This window comes from Colobus angolensis, unplaced genomic scaffold (genome assembly GCF_000951035.1).
Source record: "Colobus angolensis palliatus isolate OR3802 unplaced genomic scaffold, Cang.pa_1.0 Scaffold221, whole genome shotgun sequence".
In the NCBI taxonomy this organism is placed as follows: Eukaryota; Metazoa; Chordata; class Mammalia; order Primates; family Cercopithecidae; genus Colobus; species Colobus angolensis.
In genome coordinates this window covers 1,805,443-1,825,513 of record NW_012115389.1, presented here as the reverse complement: position 1 = coordinate 1,825,513, position 20,071 = coordinate 1,805,443, and the positions used below count along the sequence as shown (strand labels likewise).

Genomic DNA, 20,071 nt, shown 5'->3' with positions numbered 1-20,071 from the left:
AGCATACCATTTAACCTTTCTACTCTTATTTACCCGAGACATGAAAATATAACCACTTACAAAGACTTGTTATGAATGTTTACAGCATCTTACTTGTTTTTTTTTTTTTTTTAATATATTCTTTAAGTTCTGGAGTGCATGGGCAGAACGTGTAGATTTGTTACATAGCTATACACGTGCCACGGTGGTTTGCTGCCCACATCAACCTGTCATCTACATTAAGTATTTCTCCTAATGCTATCCCTCCCCCAGTCCCCCAGCCCCAACAGGCTCTGGTGTGTGATGTCACTCTATTCCCCTCATGTCCATGTGTTCTCATTGTTCAGCTCCCACTTATGAGTGTGAACATGTGGTGTTTTGTTTTCCATTCTTGTGTTAGTTTACTGAGAATGATGGTTTCCAGCTTCATCCATGTCCCTGAGAAGAACATGAACTCATCCTTTTTTATGGCTGCATAATATTCCATGGTGTATATGTGTCACATTTTCTTTATCCAGTCTATCATTCATGGGCATTTGGGTTGGTTCCAAGTCTTTGCTATTGTGAATAGTGCCACAGTAAACACACGTGTGCATGTGTCTTTATAGTAGAATGATTTATAATCCTCTGGGTATACACCCAGTAATGAGATTGTTGGGTCAAATGGTATTTCTGGTTCTAGTTCCTTGAGGAATCGCCACACTGTCTTCCACAATGGTCACACTAATTTACAATCCCACCAATAGTGTAAAAGCGTTCCTATTTCTCCACATCCTCTCCAGCATCTGTGGTTTCCTGACTTTTTAATGATTTCAGTTCTAACTGGTATGAGATGGTATCTCCTTGTAGTTTTGATTTGCATTTCTTTAATGACCAGTGATGATGAGCTGTTTTTCATACGTTTGTTGGCTGCATAAAAGTCTTCTTTTGAGAAGTGTCTGTTCATATCCTTCACCCACTTTTTCATGGGGTTGTTTTTTTCTTGTAAATTTGTTGGTTCTTTGTAGATTCTGGATATTAGCCCTTTGTCTGATGGATAGATTGCAAAAATTTTCCCTCATTCTGTAGGTTGCATCTTCACTCTGATGATAGTTTCTTTTGCTGTGCAGAAGCTCTTTAGTTTACTTAGATCCCATTTATCAATTTTCGCTTTTGTTGCCATTGCTTTTGGTGTTTTGTTCATGAAGTAATTGCCCATGCCTATGTTCTGAATGGCATTGCTTAGGTTTTCTTTTAGAGTTTTTATGGTTTTAGGTCTTACGTTTAAGTTGTTAATCCATCTTGAGTTAATTTTTGTATAAGGTGTAAGGAAGAGATCCAGTTTCAGCTTTCTACATACGGCTACCCAGTTTTCCTAACATCATTTATTAAATAGGTAATTCTTTCCTCGTTGCTTGTTTTTGTCAGGTTTGCCAAAGATCAGATGGTTGTAGATGTGTGGTGTTATTTCTGAGGCCTCTGTTCTGTTCCATTGGTCTATATATCTGTTTTGGTACCAGTACCACACTGTTTTGGTTACTGCAGTCTTGTAGTATAGTTTGAAGTCAGTTAGCGTGATGCTTTCAGCTTTGTTCTTTTTGCTTAGGATTGTTTTGGCTATGTGGGGTCTTTTTGGTTCCATATGAAATTTAAAGTAGTTCTTTCCAATTCTGTAAGAAAGTCAATGGTAGCCTGATGGGGATAGCATTGAATTTATAAATTACTTTGGGTAGCATGGCCATTTTCACGATATTGATTCTTCCTATCCATGAGCATAGAATGTTTTTCCATTTGTTTGTGTCCTCTCTTATTTCCTTGAGCAGTGGTTTGTAGTTCTCCTTGAAAAGGTCCTTCAATCCCTTGTAAGTTGTATTCCTAGGTATTTTATTCTCTTTGTAATAATTGTGAATGGGAGTTCACTCATGATTTGGCTCTCTGTCTGTTATTGGTATATAGGAATGCTTGTGATTTTTGCACATTGATTTTGTGTCCTGAGACTTTGCTGAAGTTGCTTATCAGCTTAAGGAGATTTTGGGCTGAGATGATGGGGTTTTCTAAATATACCATCATGTCATCTGCAAACAGAGACAATTTGACTTTCTCTTTTCTAATTGAATATCCTGTATTTATTTTCTTGCCTATTGCCCTGGCCAGAACTTCCAACATTATGTTGAACAGCAGTGGTGAGAGAGGGCATCCTTGTCTAGTGCCGGTTTTAAAAGGGAATGCTTCCAATTTTTGCCCATTCAGCATGATATTGGCTGTGGGATTGTCATAAATGGCTCTTATTATTTTGAGATATGTTCCATCAATACCTAATTTATTGAGAGTTTTTAGCATGAAGGGCTGTTGAATTTAGTTGAAGGTCTTTTCTGTATCTATTGAGATAATCATGTGGTTTTTGTCATTGGCTCTGTTTGTGATGGATTACGTTTATTGATTTGTGTATGTTGAACCAGCCTTGCATCCCAGGGATGAAGCTGACTTGATCATGGTGGATAAGCTTTTTGATGTGCTGCTGCATTCAGTTTGCCAGTAATTTAGAGGATTTTCACATAGATGTTCATCAGGGATATTGGCCTGAAATTCTCTTTTTTTGTTATCTCCCTGCCAGGTTTTGGTATCAGGATGATGCTGGCCTCATAAAATGAGTTAGGGAGAATTCTCTTTTTCTATTGTTTGGAATGGTTTAAGAAGGAATGGTACCAGCTCCTCTTTGTACCTCTGGTAGAATTTCGGCTGTGAATCCATCCCTTCCTGGACTTTTTTTGGTTGGTAGGCTATCAATTACTGCCTCAATTTCAGAACTTGTTATTGGTCTATTCAGGGATTTGACTTCTTCCTGCTTTAGTCTTGGGAGGGAGTATATGTCCAGGAATTTGTCCATTTCTTATAGATTTTCTAGTTTATTTGCGTGGAGGCGTTTATAGTATTCTGTGATGGTAGTTTGCATTTCTGTGGGGTCGGTGGTTATATCCTCTTTATCATTTCTTATTGCATCTATTTGATTCTTCTCTTTTCTTCATTAGTCTGGCTAGTGGTCTATTTTGTTGATCTTCTCAAAACATCAGCTCCTGGATTCACTGATTTTTTTGAAGGGTTTTTCATCTCTCTATCTCCTTCAGCTTTGCTTAGTTCTTATTTTCTGCTAGTTTTGAATTTGTTTGCTCTTGCTCCTCTAGTCCTTTTAGTTGTGATGTTAGGTGTCAATTATAGATCTTTCCCGCCTTCTCGTGTGCATTTAGTGCTATAAATTTCTCTCTACACACTGCTTTAAATGTGTCCCAGAGAATCTGGTATGGTGTCTTTGTTCTCATTGGTTTCGAGGAACATCTTTATTTCTGCCTCAATTTTGTTATTCACCCAGTAGTCATTCTGGTGCAGGTTGTTCAGTTTGCATGTAGTTGTGCGGTTCTGAGTGAGTTTCTTAATCTTGAGTTCTAATTTGATTGCACTGACAGCACCTTACTTGTAATAGCAGAAAATGGAGTAAAGAGCGAAACATCCATCAACTGGTGAACAAACTGGTATATCTAACAGCATATTGCCTCATAACGAAAAGCCCATTAACTACTGATGCACGCACACAGATGAATGTCAAAATAGCCTTCAGTGAAAGCAAACTTTGACTCCATTTATAGAAAATCCTTGAAAAGTCTACAGTGACAAGGATCAGTGATGGCCTGGGAGTTGACAGGAGGGACCCTCTAACTTAGGTTTTTGTTGAGATCAAATGCAAAGCCCTTAAACTTCTTTGGGGCCTAATTGATAGCATCCGAGGCCCACCCTTCAATCTTTGAAGGGTCTAGTCTGAATTCAACCTCTTAGGATTTCCCCATATTCACAATTGAAACTGAAACATAACTTTGGAATTAAGGAATAAAGACATCCTTGTTCTGGGCTCTTGTTACTAGCACATCTGTTTGACTGCAGCCAAGATGGCATCTTGTTCTATACAATTTAAATCCTTCTAGCTTTTTTGGGGGTATGGGGCGCTATTTAATCCAAGTTCAGCTCGTTTAGTGATAGATAAATTACCGTATCAGTATTTACCAGTGTCTTTTATGCTCTTCCTGTATTGAATCATCTTGAGATGTTTATCTCAAGACCCAACCCACAACTACTGAATTAAGCTATTAAGTGGGGAAAAACCAGGATCAGGGTACTGTCTAAAAATCTCACAAGCTCCCCAGAAAAACCATCACAAAAATCCATTCAATGCCTTCACACAAACGCAGTCTACTGCAGCTTCCTAATTCAGTTGTTTCCAGGATTACAATGTTTATAAAAGGTATACATTAAGCTTATAACAATTTTATTTAGCAAAATTTATTTTTGTATGTACATACAAAAGACATTTTCTTTGACATATAAAAAATACAGAAATATTTACATGTCTACAAAAATATTAAAACAGATTTCAGAAATAAGGAAAACAAGCACGTTTTTACAAAGGATACTTTCTTGGGAAATATACACACAAAAAAAGCTTTAGAAAGGTGACAAAACATTTAATAGACTCCAGAAGTTGATATTTCTATTGGTATCAATTGAATAAGATGAGTATAAAATGTCTGAAATGCTAACAGATGGAAAACCAGACTTACATTTAAGACTGTCTAGGTAAAACTGCATGGGTTTCCTTTTACCATAACATTGAATCAATTTTTTTTTTTTTTACCCTCAGTATCACATAACTATCTACTTTTCCTTTTTTCTTAAAATATTTAAATTGTTTGATTTGTATTGAGAATTTTAAACTTTTTCTCATTAAATTGTAAAAATAGTTTAAGAGGTTGTCTATCCTCTTTACCCTCTGGGGGGAAAAAACCTCAGGATACTACACTGATTTCAACATAAAATTGAAAATCACAATACAATTTTTTTTAAGTTAAAACCTAACATTTTCTAACTAACATTCATGATCAGTAACAATTGATTTGATAAGAGATCATAATCTTCGTAAATTCTTTTTGCTTTTCTTTGTACCAGGCAGGGGACCTATTTTACAACTGGCTTTGAGGAGCTTGCCATCTGAACAGTCTTTAGTAGTATGGTAATTACAGAGACACCTCGTACAATAATCAAATCCACAGCCTTCTCGTTTGCAGGTTGCCCGTTGTAAATAGCAATCATATTTTGCAGGTGAATTACAGCGAACACAGGCTTTGAGGCTTTCGTTCTTTTTCAAAGTCTTGGCAACCTAAAAAGAAAAAAAAAAAACTATAAACAAATTTCAGCAACATGTACTTTAGTTAGTAAAACCAAGAAGGACACCCTTGCACCTTCCCCAATACATGTATGAAATATCACTGTCACACATACGATAACTACTGCCCTAAGTTTTATCTATGTAGTACCTGATAGCAGATGCTCAATAAATACTTTCTGAATAAATTTGTATGTTGCATTACTCATTATGGCATAAAATTTAAGACTAGTTTTGTTATGTAGGATTTACATTTACTGATCAATGTGAATCAGAAAATATTCTATAATTTTGGTAAGTTATCTAAATTAAGCTTGCAAAGTTATCTACATGTGAGTAGAACTTTTAGCACACATCACTCACTGATCTGAGGGTGTAATAGAAGGCCCTTCAAGTTCAGAAAGCCATCACTCACTGATCTGAGGGTATAATAGAAGGCCCTTCAAGTTCAGAAAGCTTGCCTTTTTCCACTTAACTCTCTTCCTCAGTTCTTATAGGCGGAAACTGCAAAATGTAGTATTGAGTACTTTCATAAGAAATCTAGGTTTTTCATTATTTCCTCAGTGTTTCTAAATTAGAACCCAAAATCACTGAACTTTCATAAACAATGCCAAGCAGTACCTAATATTCATAGAAATACATTTCTGTGTACTTTCCTAATTTCATGTTTCTTTTGTTTTCCACACTATTGTGAGTGAAATGAAGAGGACACTAATGAAATCTCTAATAGTTCTAATTATACTACAATTAAATTTAAATGATCACCAATATCAGGTTTCTTAATGTCAGAGATTAATCTAGTTATTATCTAGAGCCAAGTTACATTTTGACCTTGAAAGTTCTTTTACATTTCTTACTCTAAATCCCTTATGTTTTAAGATTTATGATTAGACAAAAAATTACCTCAGAGAATTCATTGTGTCGACTATAAGTAGAACCTTTCTGATCACCTTGATTGGATACCTTGGTTTGAGCATCTTTTTTGAGAGAAGTCTGGGCTGCTGATTTCTGAACAGAAGCCAGTGGGGTTCTGAACATAACATATTCTCTGGTTGATGCATGTGGTGAAAATTTATTGTTGTTTTCCTAATTAAAAAAAAAAAGTTTTAATAGAACTTAGAAATTATTTCCTGTATCCTCAACAATGAGACATTTTTATGTTTATATATAAAAGAAATGATGGCCGGGTGCGGTGGCTCAAGCCTGTAATCCCAGCACTTTGGGAGGCCGAGATGGGCGGATCACGAGGTCAGGAGATCGAGGCTATCCTGGCTAACACGGTGAAACCCCGTCTCTACTAAACACATAACAAAAATTAGCCGGGCGTGGTGGCAGGCGCCTGTAGTCCCAGCTACTTGGGAGGCTGAGGCAGGAGAATGGCATGAACCCGGGAGGCAGAGCTTGCAGTGAGCTAAGATCGCGCCACTGCACTCCAGCCTGGACGACAGAGAGAGACTCCGTCTAAAAAAAAAAAAAAAAAAAATGACAAGATTATATAAGAGACTTATCCCTACATGCAATTTACCTGCACGTACTTAAACAAAGCAATACCTAAATACTCACGCATATCAAGCCTAACTTATTGACAGAAACTGTGAACCAAAACTGTGAGAAATCACTTTAAATGCAGAGTCTATATGGTACTTAATACTTAAAAAGTAAAACAGCTTTTCTAAATTTTCCAAAAGTTATAAAATACACATACAAACAACTGGCAACTAAGATTGACTAATGGTCAACTCTATCTGAGAATTGAGTAATTTTCCCTTTGTTACTTTAGACATTCTACTTCTAGGAAGAATCTGAGAAATAAATGATTGAGTTGAGATTTCTTTATTTTTGAATGTGGTTTCTAAGTTCTAGTATAAGGCTGAAATACTTTATGAATGTAAAGAAGGGTTTCCAGATTACCTGTTTTTTTTTTCCTCTATTTCTAGAAGAGTACTAGCACTGCATTTTTAACTAAAAACATCATCTGCAAACACTTACGGTAACTCTTTGTATTGCTTTACTGTACAACTGGAATGCTCCCTTATCATCTTCTAGGATCTTCTTCCAAGTTATGCTCACTTTAGACACACTGGAAAAGTAAATTACCATAAATGAAATAATTAAAGCATCACAAAGAGCTAAGATGAATACAGTAGAAAAACATTAGCAGTGCAAAAGGTATTTACATTATTAGTAGTGCTTCTCAAACCTGACCACATTACAATTGCCTGGCGGTTTTAACTGGTCTAAAATGGAGCTCAGGGCTCTATATTTTTAAAAAACTCCCTCCTCATCAAGTAATTCTAAGTGCATTGAGGCTTAAGAACCACTGCTTTGTACAGTATTTTTTCACAATATCTGCAAACATCAAATAGTAGCTACCATTGTGTGTGTGTGTGTGTGTGTATGTGTATATTTATATATATATGATACCATGTTAGCTATCTGGTAAAAGTAATAGACAAATTTCAAAGTACTCTAGGCAGACTGCTATTAGAAACCAACTTTAGAAACTCACTATGTTAACAGAAAAAGTAGAATCTGTGATACTGATTTGATTGTCCTTCAAGCTGTTTAGGCTCATGCCTGTAATCCCAGCACCTTGGAAGGCCAAAGCGGGCAGATCACAAGGTCAAGAGATTGAGAGACCATCCTGCCCAACACAATGAAACCCCGTGTCTACTAAAAATACAAAAATTAGCTGGGCATGGTGGCACGAGCCTGTAGTGCCAGCTACTCAGAAGGCTGAGGCAGGAGAATCACTTGAGCCCGGAAGGCAGAGGTTGCAGTGAGCCGAGATCACGCCACTGCACTCCAGCCTGGTGACAGGGCGAGACTCCGTCTCAAAAAACAAAAAAAAACCCAAGAAGTTGTTTATATCTGTTTTGCTTTAGCTCTTTTTTCATAAAGACCAGTGTAAACTCATACTTACAAAGAGTTATCTCCAGATAATTTTTCAAAAAGCCAAAAAAACAAACAAACAAAAAACCCCCAACCCCAGTTGAGTCCTATCTAATTCTAGTCTGCATAATCACCTTAATTTTCAAAGTTATCTGACTAAGTGATTTTCCTTGGTAGATTGAGAAAGAAATGGTGATTAGCACAAGGTTTCTAAGAAATCGTCATAAACAGAGCCTGGGAGGCGGAGGTTGCAGTAAGCCAAGATTGCACCATTGCACTCCAGCCTGGGTGACGGGACTGAAACCCTGTCTCAAAATAAATAAATAAATACATAATAATAATAATAATAATAATCATAAATCACAAATCCCTATTTGTGGATCTTCATATTTTCATGACTATCAAACCTAGGAGAGCCCTACCACCAAAAAATGGCTTAGAAAGAACAAAAATTACTTCATACTTTCTGGTGTGACAAGTCATAATGCCTATTAGACATGTAGACTGGAACTAGGCTGTTTTATAGTTAAGCCCCAAAGATGTAACTTACATATTAGAAATGTCAAAACTAAAAGGAACAAAGATCCTAATCCAACAGAAACAGTTTTGAAATAGCATGAATATAAAATTTGAAATGACTAGGTTAAATGCATAATTCTAAAGTTTTCTTTCATCTTAGTGGCACACAGGTAGCAATACACCAGCAAAAGTCATTACTGCAATTAAACAACATTGTAAGGCTACCTACAACAGGTTGAGCATTTCTAATCCAAAAATCTGAAAACTTCTGAATGCTGACATGATGCTTAAAGGAAATGCACATTGGAGCACTTTTGGATTTCGGATTAGGGATATTCAACTGTTTAACCTGTAGGGTATAATACAAATATTCCAAAATTCGAAAAACATCTGAAATCCTTCTGGTCCCAAGCATTTCAGATGAGGGACACTCAACCTGTACAACAGCCTTTGCATGAGCTGGTGGTACTGAGCCACTAATAGCAATGTTCAGCGGATTATGCTAATATGTATATTCAAAACAGTACTTACTTGATTAAGTCCATATCACTGAGTTGTGCTAAAATAGTTGCTAAGAGATGTCTGAGTCCCCTTCCAAAGAGTTCACTGAGAATATCTACACATTCTAGTCCCATTTTTCTGCCAATTATATTCTGCAGTCTAAAATTTCCTCTGGCTATAATTTCCTTCAACATCTCCCGATCTACTTTAGGATTTCGTTTTGCATTCTTTTTTAATGTTGAACAAACCACTTTTTCAAAATGAAGAACTGGCAGCAAGTTTTTGTTGGGATATTGGTCTGGGCTTTGTATTTGTAGCAGGCAGGATTGGGGACTGTCACTGAAATTTTCCTCCAGAAGGCTACCTTCTTCATGTTCACTGAGGCCACTTTGTTGAGAAAATGAGGAATAGCCACTGTCTTCATAAAGTCTACTGGTCTCTAGTGCTTCTATTTCATTTGTACTATTAAGTGTTTGTTGCACATGTTGATTTTCTTTGTTATGCAAGGGCTTGCTTTCAGTTTCAAGTTCTACAATCCTAGGGCTCACAATCGGTGACCCAATACATGACAGCCTTTCATAGTCTTTAATGCAGTCTTTACAGGAACCTTCCAAATATGCAGGGGTGTAGGAAACTAGTCTTCCAATGTCATCAGGTTTTACCAGTTTAAGTCCGGAATGAACATGGTTACAATTAAAATCACACTTCATTTTGACAGAAAGGGTAGAACTTTCTTCTTCTTTACAACCTATAAAAAGAACATAACATTTACATCTTAATGGCAAAATTTCCACACATCCCTACTTCTTAAATTGGGATATACAAAGATTACTTTGCAATCTCTCAGCGTTAGGTATTGTCTACATGTACTTGCTTATACAGCTGTGATGTTATTCAAGTTTAATTATTGATATGACAACAATATGTGAAAATATTACTTAAATCTTGTAAGTATATACAAATTATATTATTCTTGAGAAGGCATTTCAGAACAGACTGCTTTTGGATGGCTGTAACATCTGACTGTTATCCATAACTGATTGAGTAAATAATAGTGGAAAAAGGGGCTATATAATAAACATCTGTGTTTATGGAACAAATGAGGAAATGTGATGTATCAAAAGAGTAGGCTCTATGGTCAAAGTTATCCTTAAAGTAACCACAAATACTTTTAGATTCAGTGTTTATTCCTTGGACTTAAATGACATTATGGTTCTCTTTGACTTAAGCACAACCCAAGCCACTGACAGCAAAAATGGTTAAGATTAGTACAGGAGGACAATGTATAAGGGTGGGAATAATCTTGATAAAAATAATAAAAATTTTGTATATTATTTCACCATTAGCAATGATTGCAAGCCTTAAAATAACTAATCAAGAAATCTATAGGTAGCGTGGAGAAAAGAACTAATAACACATTTAAACAACTATAAATTAAAGTCTACCTGAATTCCCACAGCTCTTATCTCCAAGTTTTATTCTGATGGGTGCTCTTGGTGACTTCTAATATATTTAAAGCGTTTGTCTACCTTACTGGATAGTAAACTCAAGTACAGGGACATCTCCCTGTATCTTCTCTAATATGTGCTGGAAACTGCTGTCTTTTAATCACTGAACAAAGACATTCCACCGTAAGAATGAATAGTTCTGCTATCAATCAAAAGTAAGAGTTGGTAAATAAGAAAAGAATGACACTCCAATCAATTAACCAGATTTAAAAATATGAGTGGTAGGGCAGCAGGTGTAAATTACTGGTCAATTGCTTTAAATAACTTAAGATAAACTTGCTATTAATGATAAATAGAAAAAAAGGAAAGACTTGTTCAGGGTTTTATTACCACCCTGCTCCAACCCTCAGGACCTAAGAAATCAGTTAAGACACAATGGAGCAGGCAGCGTCTTAAGATAGCTTTAAAGAAAGGTTTCACCATCCCTGTGCTACATTTTGCAGTGAATGCCTCTTTGTTCTCAGGGGTTGTCCTGTGCATTGTAGGATGTTAAGCAGTCTTTACCCATTAGACACCAAGGGCAGCCCCCACTCCCAATATGCAATGTCTCCAGTTACCAGTTATTGCCAAATATTGGGGAGGGGAAAAGGCCAGCTGCAAAATTTCCTCAATTCTTCAGTTGAGAACCACAACTCTAAAAAGTGATTAGGATTGTCAGGCAACAGTGGCCTGGTAAGGGCATTCACAATTTGAGCAATGGCACAATGCTGGGAAGGAATATGGTAGATGAGTTCAGAAACTGTTTAGCATTGTTGAAGGCAGAGAATAAGAGTAGGGAAACAATGCGGACATGAGCCTGAATATTAAATGCCAGGTTAAAATGTGCCCCATCTACCATCCCCACACAATCCAATCATATATAGCTAACAATTTATCCTGTAAGTAAACGTATATAGCATCAGTATGCTTAGTCTGCACTAAATATTGGTAATGTGTTCACATTAAATTTAACCATTTTTTACATAGAGCAAAACTTTTCAACTCAAAGTACAAATGGATACTTTCATAGAAAGTAACTTGTAGAGAGAAACTGCTTGTAAATTCCCAATGTTAATACAGTGAAAGATACATAGTATGTGCTCCAGGATCCCACTAAACATAAAATTAAGAGTTGAGCTGCATAAAAAATAAAGAATATACAAATTCTAGCCCCCTAATTAACCCTAAATCTAGAACAAATGATTCTGAGTGGTTTACTTTCATTCAGAGGAAAAGTAAAATATGCCAAGAGATTGCTTCTATTTTTGCCTCAAATCAACTAAAGAATTAGGTTTGATTTATACATGACCACAATTTTCATGAGAGGATAAAAAAGCAGAAGCCACTTATGAAGGCACGCTCTGCTTTGTTTAGCTGCCTAAACCAAAAAGGCCTGAAAATACTTCAGGAATTCAAAGTCATTCTCTTTCTGCTGTCTTTAGAACAGTTACTGGGAGGTTGTCCTATAGAACCTCTTTCATTCAACACTGTTCTTTGAATATGGACAGTTCTTTAAAATTAGAGCTAATAATGATGCAAATACTTTAAATTTGTTTAGAAGTTTGCAATTTCCAATGCTTACAAACCTTTTGAGGTAGGATGGGGAATTGTTATTTTTACAATTGAGCACACTAAAGTGTAGCTTAGTTTGCCCAATACAGGTAGTTAATTAAATGAGGCAGATTTCTCTTCCTCATTATAATGAGGTGCTCTGGAAAAACAGATCTAATGAATAACATTTATACTGTTTATAAAAATGACAGAAAAGCCAGAATTTATGGTGCAAGCGCACTTAAGGTACTAAAGAAAAAAATGTGTACATTTTTTTCTCATGTGAGCTGGCCCTTTTCAGTCCTTAGTAACAATGACCTTTCCATCCCAGGGGCTTTGTACCTTATGCCTTTCCCTGCTTAGAATATCTTTTCCGCTTCCTTTGCCTATTTAGCTTCTAATCCATTACTCATGGAGAGCTTCTTCTTTTTTTTTTTTTGAGGGAACTTTTCAGACCTCATCAAACCCTACTTTAAAGCACTACCAAATTGAAATTTTTAAAAGTACTTTTAAGTTCCTTAAAGGCCAGACATGACTGTTACTGCTTATGACAAAATCCAAGCAAATAGCAGTGCCTGACACAATGAAGACATATGATATAAAAATGTGTTTCCCATTTTTTTTTGTTAGCTAATACCAACATTAGAATCTGTACTCTTCCTCACGAAATTAACTTAAGGAGTTAAAATGACTACCACATTCCTCTTGCAACAACATATATTTTCACATGAATAATTAGATTTAGTATTTAGGTCAGGTGCAGTGGCTCATGCCTATAATCCCAACACTTTGGGAGGCTGGGATTGGGAGATTGCTTGAGCTCAGGTGTTCAGACCAGTCTAGGCAACATAAAGAGGCTCCATCTGTATAAAAATTAAAAAAAGAAACTAGCTGGGCATGGTGGCATGCACCTGCGGTCCCAACTACTAGGGAGGTTGAGGCTGCAGGGAGTTGTGATCATACAACTGCATTCCAGCCTGGAAGACAGAGGGAAACCCTGTCTTAAAAAAGAAAAAAGAAAGAAAAGGTTTGGTATTTTAAAAGAATTTTAATAAACTTATTCTGAATTTACAGAAAAGTTGCAAGAATAGTGCAGAATTCCTGTACCCCCATTGCTCAACTTACATTACTAACGTGAATGCATGTCACAACAAATTAACCAATATTGCTGCATTATTAACTAAAATCCCTATTTTATGTGGACTGCTGTGGTTCCTACCTAAAGTCTTTTTACTGTTCCAGGGTCTTATCCAGGATACATTACATTTAGTCATCATATCTCCTCAGGCTCCTCTTGACTATGACAATTTCCTTGTTGATAATTACCTTGACAAATCTGAGAAATACTGGTTATTTTGTAGCCTATTCCACAATTAGGATTTGTCAAGTTTATCTCAGTCTTAGTCTGGGGCTGTGGGTTTTTAGACCACAGAGGTAAGGTGCTATGATTTGAACTGATGTTAACCTTGATGACTTGGCTGAGGTAGTATTTCTGAGCTTGCTCCAAATGTGAAGTTACTCCTTTTTGTTCTTTTTCCATTTGAAACTTTTTGGAAGTCACTATGCACACCTCACACTTAAAGGAGTAAATTTATAAATCATTTGAAATTCTTCTGTACAGAAGATTTGTCCATTAATCTCTTATTTATTCATACTACCAATCATTTATATCAGTATAAACTCATAGACTTTGGGTTATAATCCAATACTACTTAATGTATTGCTCAAATTGTTCCAGCTTTTGCTATTGTGAGCTCTTTCAGTTGACATTGGTGTCCATTTCACATACTTAAATCATTTTGTGTTTTGAACATCCCTTACTTTCTGGGACTACAAGACGCTCTAAGCGCATCTTCTAATTTCCCTGTTCCAGCCCTAGAGTCAGTCATTTCTCCAAGGAACTCTGGTTTCCTTTTTTTTTTTTGGAGAAAGGTATTAAATGAAAGTGAAATCTGGATGTTGGCTGTTGATTTAATTTTAAAACGTGAAATTAATGTATTTTTCATTTCCATAACAATACTGCAGAAGAAACAGATTAGCACAGCATGATGTTTTATAAAAAAGGAAGCTGAAGCAACTGTTTGCAAAAGGTTAAATCCATTCCTTTTAACTAGCTAAGTGTTTTCCAATGACCAGGCCAAATTTGGGAAATATGTGAAGTATTCATATAATTGACTTATTATCCAGAAAGACAGAAAATATTATATGGCTTCATAACCTCTTGAATTAAACAGTTGAGGGCTAAGAGTTCAGTTGAACCATTTCACTTATTTATCTAACATCCACTCAGTGACAGGGTAGGGGGAGAGAAAGATACTAATTAGGGATGATCTTTTAGCAAAGCTGACGTTCTGAAATCTGAACACCTTATGGAAATCTAGTGGAAGCGTTCCAGATGGTCCTATGTGGAGGAGAGAAGTTTGGTTTACATTTTTAGAAGATCATTGGCAGTTGTGGAGAATGAATTGCAGGAAGGTAAAAGTAGAAGCAGAGAGAACATAGTTAGAAGTGTTTATCACAGAAGTACAGAGTGTGGGAAACTCAGACTAGAAGGATTGTAGCGGAAATGAAAATAACTGCATAGATTCAAGGTCTGTTATTTAGGAGGGTAAAGTCAACTTGCTGCTAATCTACTAGATGTGGATATGAAGAAAAGGAGAGTAAAAAAACACCCTGGGGTTTAAGCCTTGAGTATCTAAGGTGATATAGTGCTATTTACTGAGTTATGGAAAACTGATGAAATTAATGCTTAAAAATCTCAGTTTCCTCATCCATAAAATGGGAATAAGACAATAAAACAGGACTAAATGCAAGGTAAAGTCCCTGTCACAAGGGTCTAGTCAATACAATCTATTTTTAATCACATAAGCCAAATCCCTTCATATTCCTTACATTGCCAATCATTAACATTTAAAAGTAGTAAAGCACATTTCACAAAGAAGTATATATTTCAGAATAACACATACTTTTCCATTAGAATGTATAGAGTTAAGAATCAGATCCAAGTTTGAATGAAAATCCTGGCTTAACCTTTTGACTAGCTTTGTGAACTTGGAATGTCCTATTCCTACTTTTCCCCCAAGTGCAGATAGTAATAAGACTCATACATGGCATTGTTTAAACTTCTCATTTACCAACTCCCAGCCCAGTCATACAGAGAAAAGAAAATTTTACAATGTTTGACTTTACATTTAATTTTCCAATATAGACCTGATCCTCCATATTAAATATCATAAATAAGGCTGCAGTCCTTAAAAATCTTTGTAACTCTTCTGTTAACTAAAATAATTAAGTTCCAGTCTCTAATACCTACAGATAACTACCATGTGGTCAACGTTAGGCATGGCCATTCCTTAAGAGTTTAAGAGGCCCAATGCTTGTGACCATAAAGTAATCTTTAAGAGAAAATTTTAGAAAAGCCTACTTTCAAAACTATTTGGAGGTAACATATATGTATTTTTAATTTCATCTCCTCAAACCTGTAAACTGGGGAAAAAATTCCAACAGGCAGTAAATTCTTTCTGAGGAGCAAGGTAGTAAAGACAAATGGAGTTATCAAAAAAGAAAAAAAAAAACCCTCATAAAGCCATCAAGCTTCAAAATTTCGATGGTAGACTGATGATCCAGGATCTTCTAGAAATATACTATTAAAATTAAAATTAAGCATTTTTTTTCTCCTGAGACTTCTAGAGCTCTTTTTTAATGAAAGAGTCATTACAAAATAGTACAATGCCGAATTGCTAATTTTTTTCATTTTGGGTTATTTCTCAGGTAAAAATAAGGGCATATGGATTTTATTTAGAGGTAGCAACAAAGAGGGTAAAAATAAGCATTTGAGTGCCTTCCACTCTCTACCAGCTTTGAAATAAAGGACTATCTAGTTCTTCATGAGTTATGGGGAAAAAGGCACCAATTCTTCGATTCTCACAAAATCATCTTAACACTATGGACAAATTCAAGGTTTGTAGTAAAAACTGCTTTTTAAAAACTCTTCCCTTTCCACTCCAGGCCCTGAGACTGGGTTAACGGGCAAAGGGAGAAAAAAATGGGGAAAAGTAACGTTTTTGTTTGGATGTCCCAGTTGAGTCTGGTCCAATGAGGTGGGGGGGGGTCACTCCGTTTGGCGGGAGTGGGGAGGGAGACCTAGAACTCCTGAGATCGGTGAGGCTGCCCCACAGGGCGCAGGACACGCGGAGGAGGCGGGAGATAACCGCGAGCGCGATCTCCCGCGCCCGCCAGTGAGGCTGGGACCGCGAAAAATCGGGGAAACTGCCTTTGGCTGTGAAGGTGCGGGGCAGATGTAGAAAAGGGGCGCAGGGGGACGAAGGTGAGGCACCTGGTCAGGCCCTGGGGGCTGCCTGCTCGCAGCCCTGTCACCGCCGGGGGCCCCGGGGTGGGGGAGGGGAGGGGCATTTGGCGCCTATTCATGCAGGGTGGGGTTGGTGGGTCTTCCGAGAAGGAAAAAGGGCGCCCTGGGATGCCACGACCCGCACCTCCAGGGGTTGGAGTCCAGGGTCAGCGTGGGTGACGGGACCCCGCGGCCCGCCATCCGGCCCGTGCACATCTGGCTTCCCCAAGATCCCCAGCCGCCCTCCTCCTGGACCCAGGAACCGCTGCCGCCGCCGGAGGCCGGGCGTGTGGCGTGGCCGCGCGCCCAGGCTCCGGGGGATGTCGGGTCAGGGCCTCAGGCTGCGGCCCTCCCCATGCACCCCTCTGGCGTGCGCGCCCCCCTCGCGCCCGCTCCCCTCACTCACTATCCGAGGGTCGAGGGCGCCCGGCGGCTGTCACGGCGCTGGGGCTGGCGCTGCAGGAGCAGCGGGGTGGCCGTGGGGCGCAGCTGCAGGGGCGCCGGCTCATGCCAGCCGACGTGGAGTCCGCCTCAGGTAGAGGAACCGCTCCGGGAGAAGCTGAGCAACCTGCCTGCTTCACAGACCTGTATCTCTTAAAAGGCGCCAGCTGGTACTTTTAAAATCTTTGAATTTGGTGCCTAAATCCGCGCGGTCCAATGAGGCGCGTCGCTCGCATGCACGCACCAATAGGAGGGCGGTGGGTGGGGGCGCCCTCTTCCGAGCCCAATTGGACGCTGCCGAGGCGGGGCCGAGCCGCGAAGCCCAGCCCCCTTTCAGCTTACCGGCTACCCACGTCCGGAAAGATGCTACGGCCGGGGGCGGGACCTCCGAGCGCGGGGAGGCCGCGGCCCGGCCACACGTGTGGAGGGCCTACTACGCATGCGTGCGCCCGCCAAGATTCCCTCCGCCGTCTTCCGGACTGGCCTCCTGCAAGTCCTAATCTAAGCCCAAATTCAGCGCCGGCTTCCATCTGGAGATCTTCGATGGGTACAAATGGTAGCCGACTTTCTTCGATCATCTCTCGAACGGCAGTTCGGTAAGCGGCAACTCGGCTCGTCCGGGAATCCAGACTTTCCGGAAGACGGACCCTCCCCCAAGCCCAGCTTAGCCCGCCTCTCTAGGATTTACGCGCGCGCTCCGCTCTCCCTCCTAACTCGCCCCTCCCCTTGACCCACGTCTTTGCGCAGGCGCCTTGGCGGGTTGTGGCTGCGGAGTTGGCGGGTCGGCGCTTGCGCACCGGGGTTCCCCGCGATTTTTTTTCCCGGGGCTGGGTGAGGGCGGGCCGCGTAGAGGGGCTGTGCGGCTCTCCCTGCGGCAGGCTGACATCAGCTGCGGGAGATCTGCGGCTGCGTCTCCCAGGGCCTTCCGGCGGGGCCGAGGGTGGGACCGAGGCACTTCTTCCTTGCGAGCCCATTTATTTGTATTTTCAACCACCCTTCAGACACTTGGTTTACGCTTTCCTGGGTTTTTGTTCCTTTCCTTCAAGGACCAAGCGTAGGAGACAGTAGTCCTGCTCCCAAAAAAAGAATAAATAGAAGTCCCCCCTGGACCCCCCTGGCCAAGGGAGTTTTTAGTGATGGCTGGCATGGACATCAGTATGAAAGTGTACCGGAGTATTAGTGATGCTCAACTTTTCACAATTTGAATATGCACTTAAGTAGGACAGTGCATTCCCTGAACTCAGCTTTATGGCTACAGCCCAGTGAAGCAACGGGATGTGAACTCCAAAAAGGCGAATCCTCGTTTGCTGTTTCCCTCTGGTGCCTTTCTGCAGCCTCGGAGTGAGTTCTTGGCTGTAGTCAGTGTTCAGTACCGTTAGTGACGAGTCCTGTGTGGCGCGGCCAGAATTAGGATGAATCATACAAGTGTTGGGTGGATCCTGTCTACCTAAAATTTGATAATTAGTTCATTATGGGTTTTTTGTATTTTCCATTTAAAAAATGTTACATTAAAATAGTGTCACTCTTGCTGACTGAAATTTTTTTCATTCCCGTAAATGCACCTGAGGCCTGTGCTTCCTTCCCTCACCCTAGCCTGGCCCTGGGGCTAGGTCCTGAAGCTTCAGGGTTGAAAAGACAAAGTCCTGTCCTTCAGGGAGTTTACAGAGACCAATGGGAAAGAAGTTGACAGTGAACAATTTCAGAACACGAAAAAGGATATTAGATAATGTATTGGGGTAGAGAATGCAGATTAGTATAGGTTAAGGATTTTGGATGGTCAGGACGCTTTCTGAGGCTTTGAACCCGGATGTGAGTGTTGAACTGGCCATGCAGAGCTGCATAGTAAACAGGGAATAATAAGCAGAGGGAATGCCTGACTACAACTTAGCAAGAAAGAGAGGAGATGAGGTTAGAGAGATAGGCAGAAGCCAGATCCTGTGGGACCTTGTGGGTGTTCCATGTAGAGTTTAGACTTTCCTCTGATTGCAGTGGTTAGTTGTTGGAAGAATTTTGGCAAGGTAGTTATTTGTTGATAGAATATTAAAACTATAATAGCTTTTTTTTGTAAAAATTAATGTATATGTTAGCCTTTCATTCTCACAATAGGTTAGCATTATTTTCAGTGTATAATGGTTGTGCTTCTCAGTGTGAGTTAATTCTCACTGTGGCTACCAGAACCACACAGCTAGTAAGCAGAAATTCTAGTGCCAGTCTGCAGGATTCAAAAAGTCCATGTCCTTTCCGCTTATGCTGTGCTAGCCTATAACACTGTCTGCTGGAGCCCTGGTTGGTTTTAGTACATTTCACATTACTTCACAATTTGACCTTAGAGATAACTGTATTCACCTCTTTTATTTTCAGATGCTGGCAGAAATACAAAATTTGAAGCAAGCAAGGGTTCTCATTACATTATTTTTTATTTTTATTTTTTTGAGACCGAGTCTCACTCTGTAGCCCAGACTGGAGTGCAGTGGTGCGATCTTGGCCCATTGCAACCCCTGCCTCCTGGTTCAAGCGATTCTTCTGCCTCAGCCTCCCAAGTAGCTGGGATTATAGGCATGTGCCACCACGCCTGGCTAATTTTTATATTTTTAGTAGAGACAGGGTTTCTTTCACCTTGTTGGCCAGGCTGGTCTTGAACTCCTGACCTCAACTGATCCGTCCTCCTTGGCCTCCCAAAGTGCTGGGTGGCATGAGCCACCGCGCCTGGCTCATTAAATTAGCTGAGCACCTGGAATACAACCTTTGGATCTTATCCTCAGCTTAGATTTGTTCTCCAGCAGTTTTTTATTCTCCAGAAAAAGGCTGTTAGATTATTGGAGAAATCAAAATTTCTGTCATAATGTAATATAAAGAACCAAGCATGTTTTGTTACATGCTAGAATAATTTTTTTTTTCAGCTTATTGGGTTCCTGAATCATTGACATTAAGTGATGTTTGAGCTTTAATTATATTATTCATAACTGTCAATATGTTCGGTTCACTGGCACCTGCTAATTCTCATCTAAGTGAGAAACTTAGGGCCACTCTGGCGGGGTATGGTGGCTCAATCCTGTAACCCCAGCACTTCGGGAGTCACAGGCAGGAGGACTGCTTGAGCCCAGGAGTCAACATGGTGAAACCCCATCTCTACCAAAAACAAAAAAAGCAAAAATTAGCCAGGCA

General features: G+C 39.4%; 1 protein-coding gene across 2 annotated transcripts; it reads right to left on the bottom strand.

The window, feature by feature from the left end:
* Positions 1 to 4,256: 4,256 nt before the first annotated feature.
* FBXO5 (F-box protein 5) lies at positions 4,257 to 17,870 on the bottom strand. Of its 2 annotated transcripts, none has more exons than XM_011943752.1 (5): positions 17,249 to 17,870; positions 9,110 to 9,827; positions 7,157 to 7,247; positions 6,071 to 6,253; positions 4,257 to 5,161 (listed from the first exon to the last, which is right to left on the bottom strand). In XM_011943752.1, exons 2-5 carry the CDS (start codon positions 9,787 to 9,789, stop codon positions 4,910 to 4,912), a joined length of 1,206 nt encoding a protein of 401 aa, XP_011799142.1. In that variant the 5' UTR covers positions 9,790 to 9,827; positions 17,249 to 17,870; the 3' UTR covers positions 4,257 to 4,909. The 2 variants fall into 2 exon arrangements, with proteins under 2 accessions (XP_011799142.1, XP_011799141.1); XM_011943751.1 differs by lacking the exon at positions 17,249 to 17,870 and adding an exon at positions 16,872 to 17,097.
* Between the last annotated feature and the right edge of the window lie 2,201 nt (positions 17,871 to 20,071).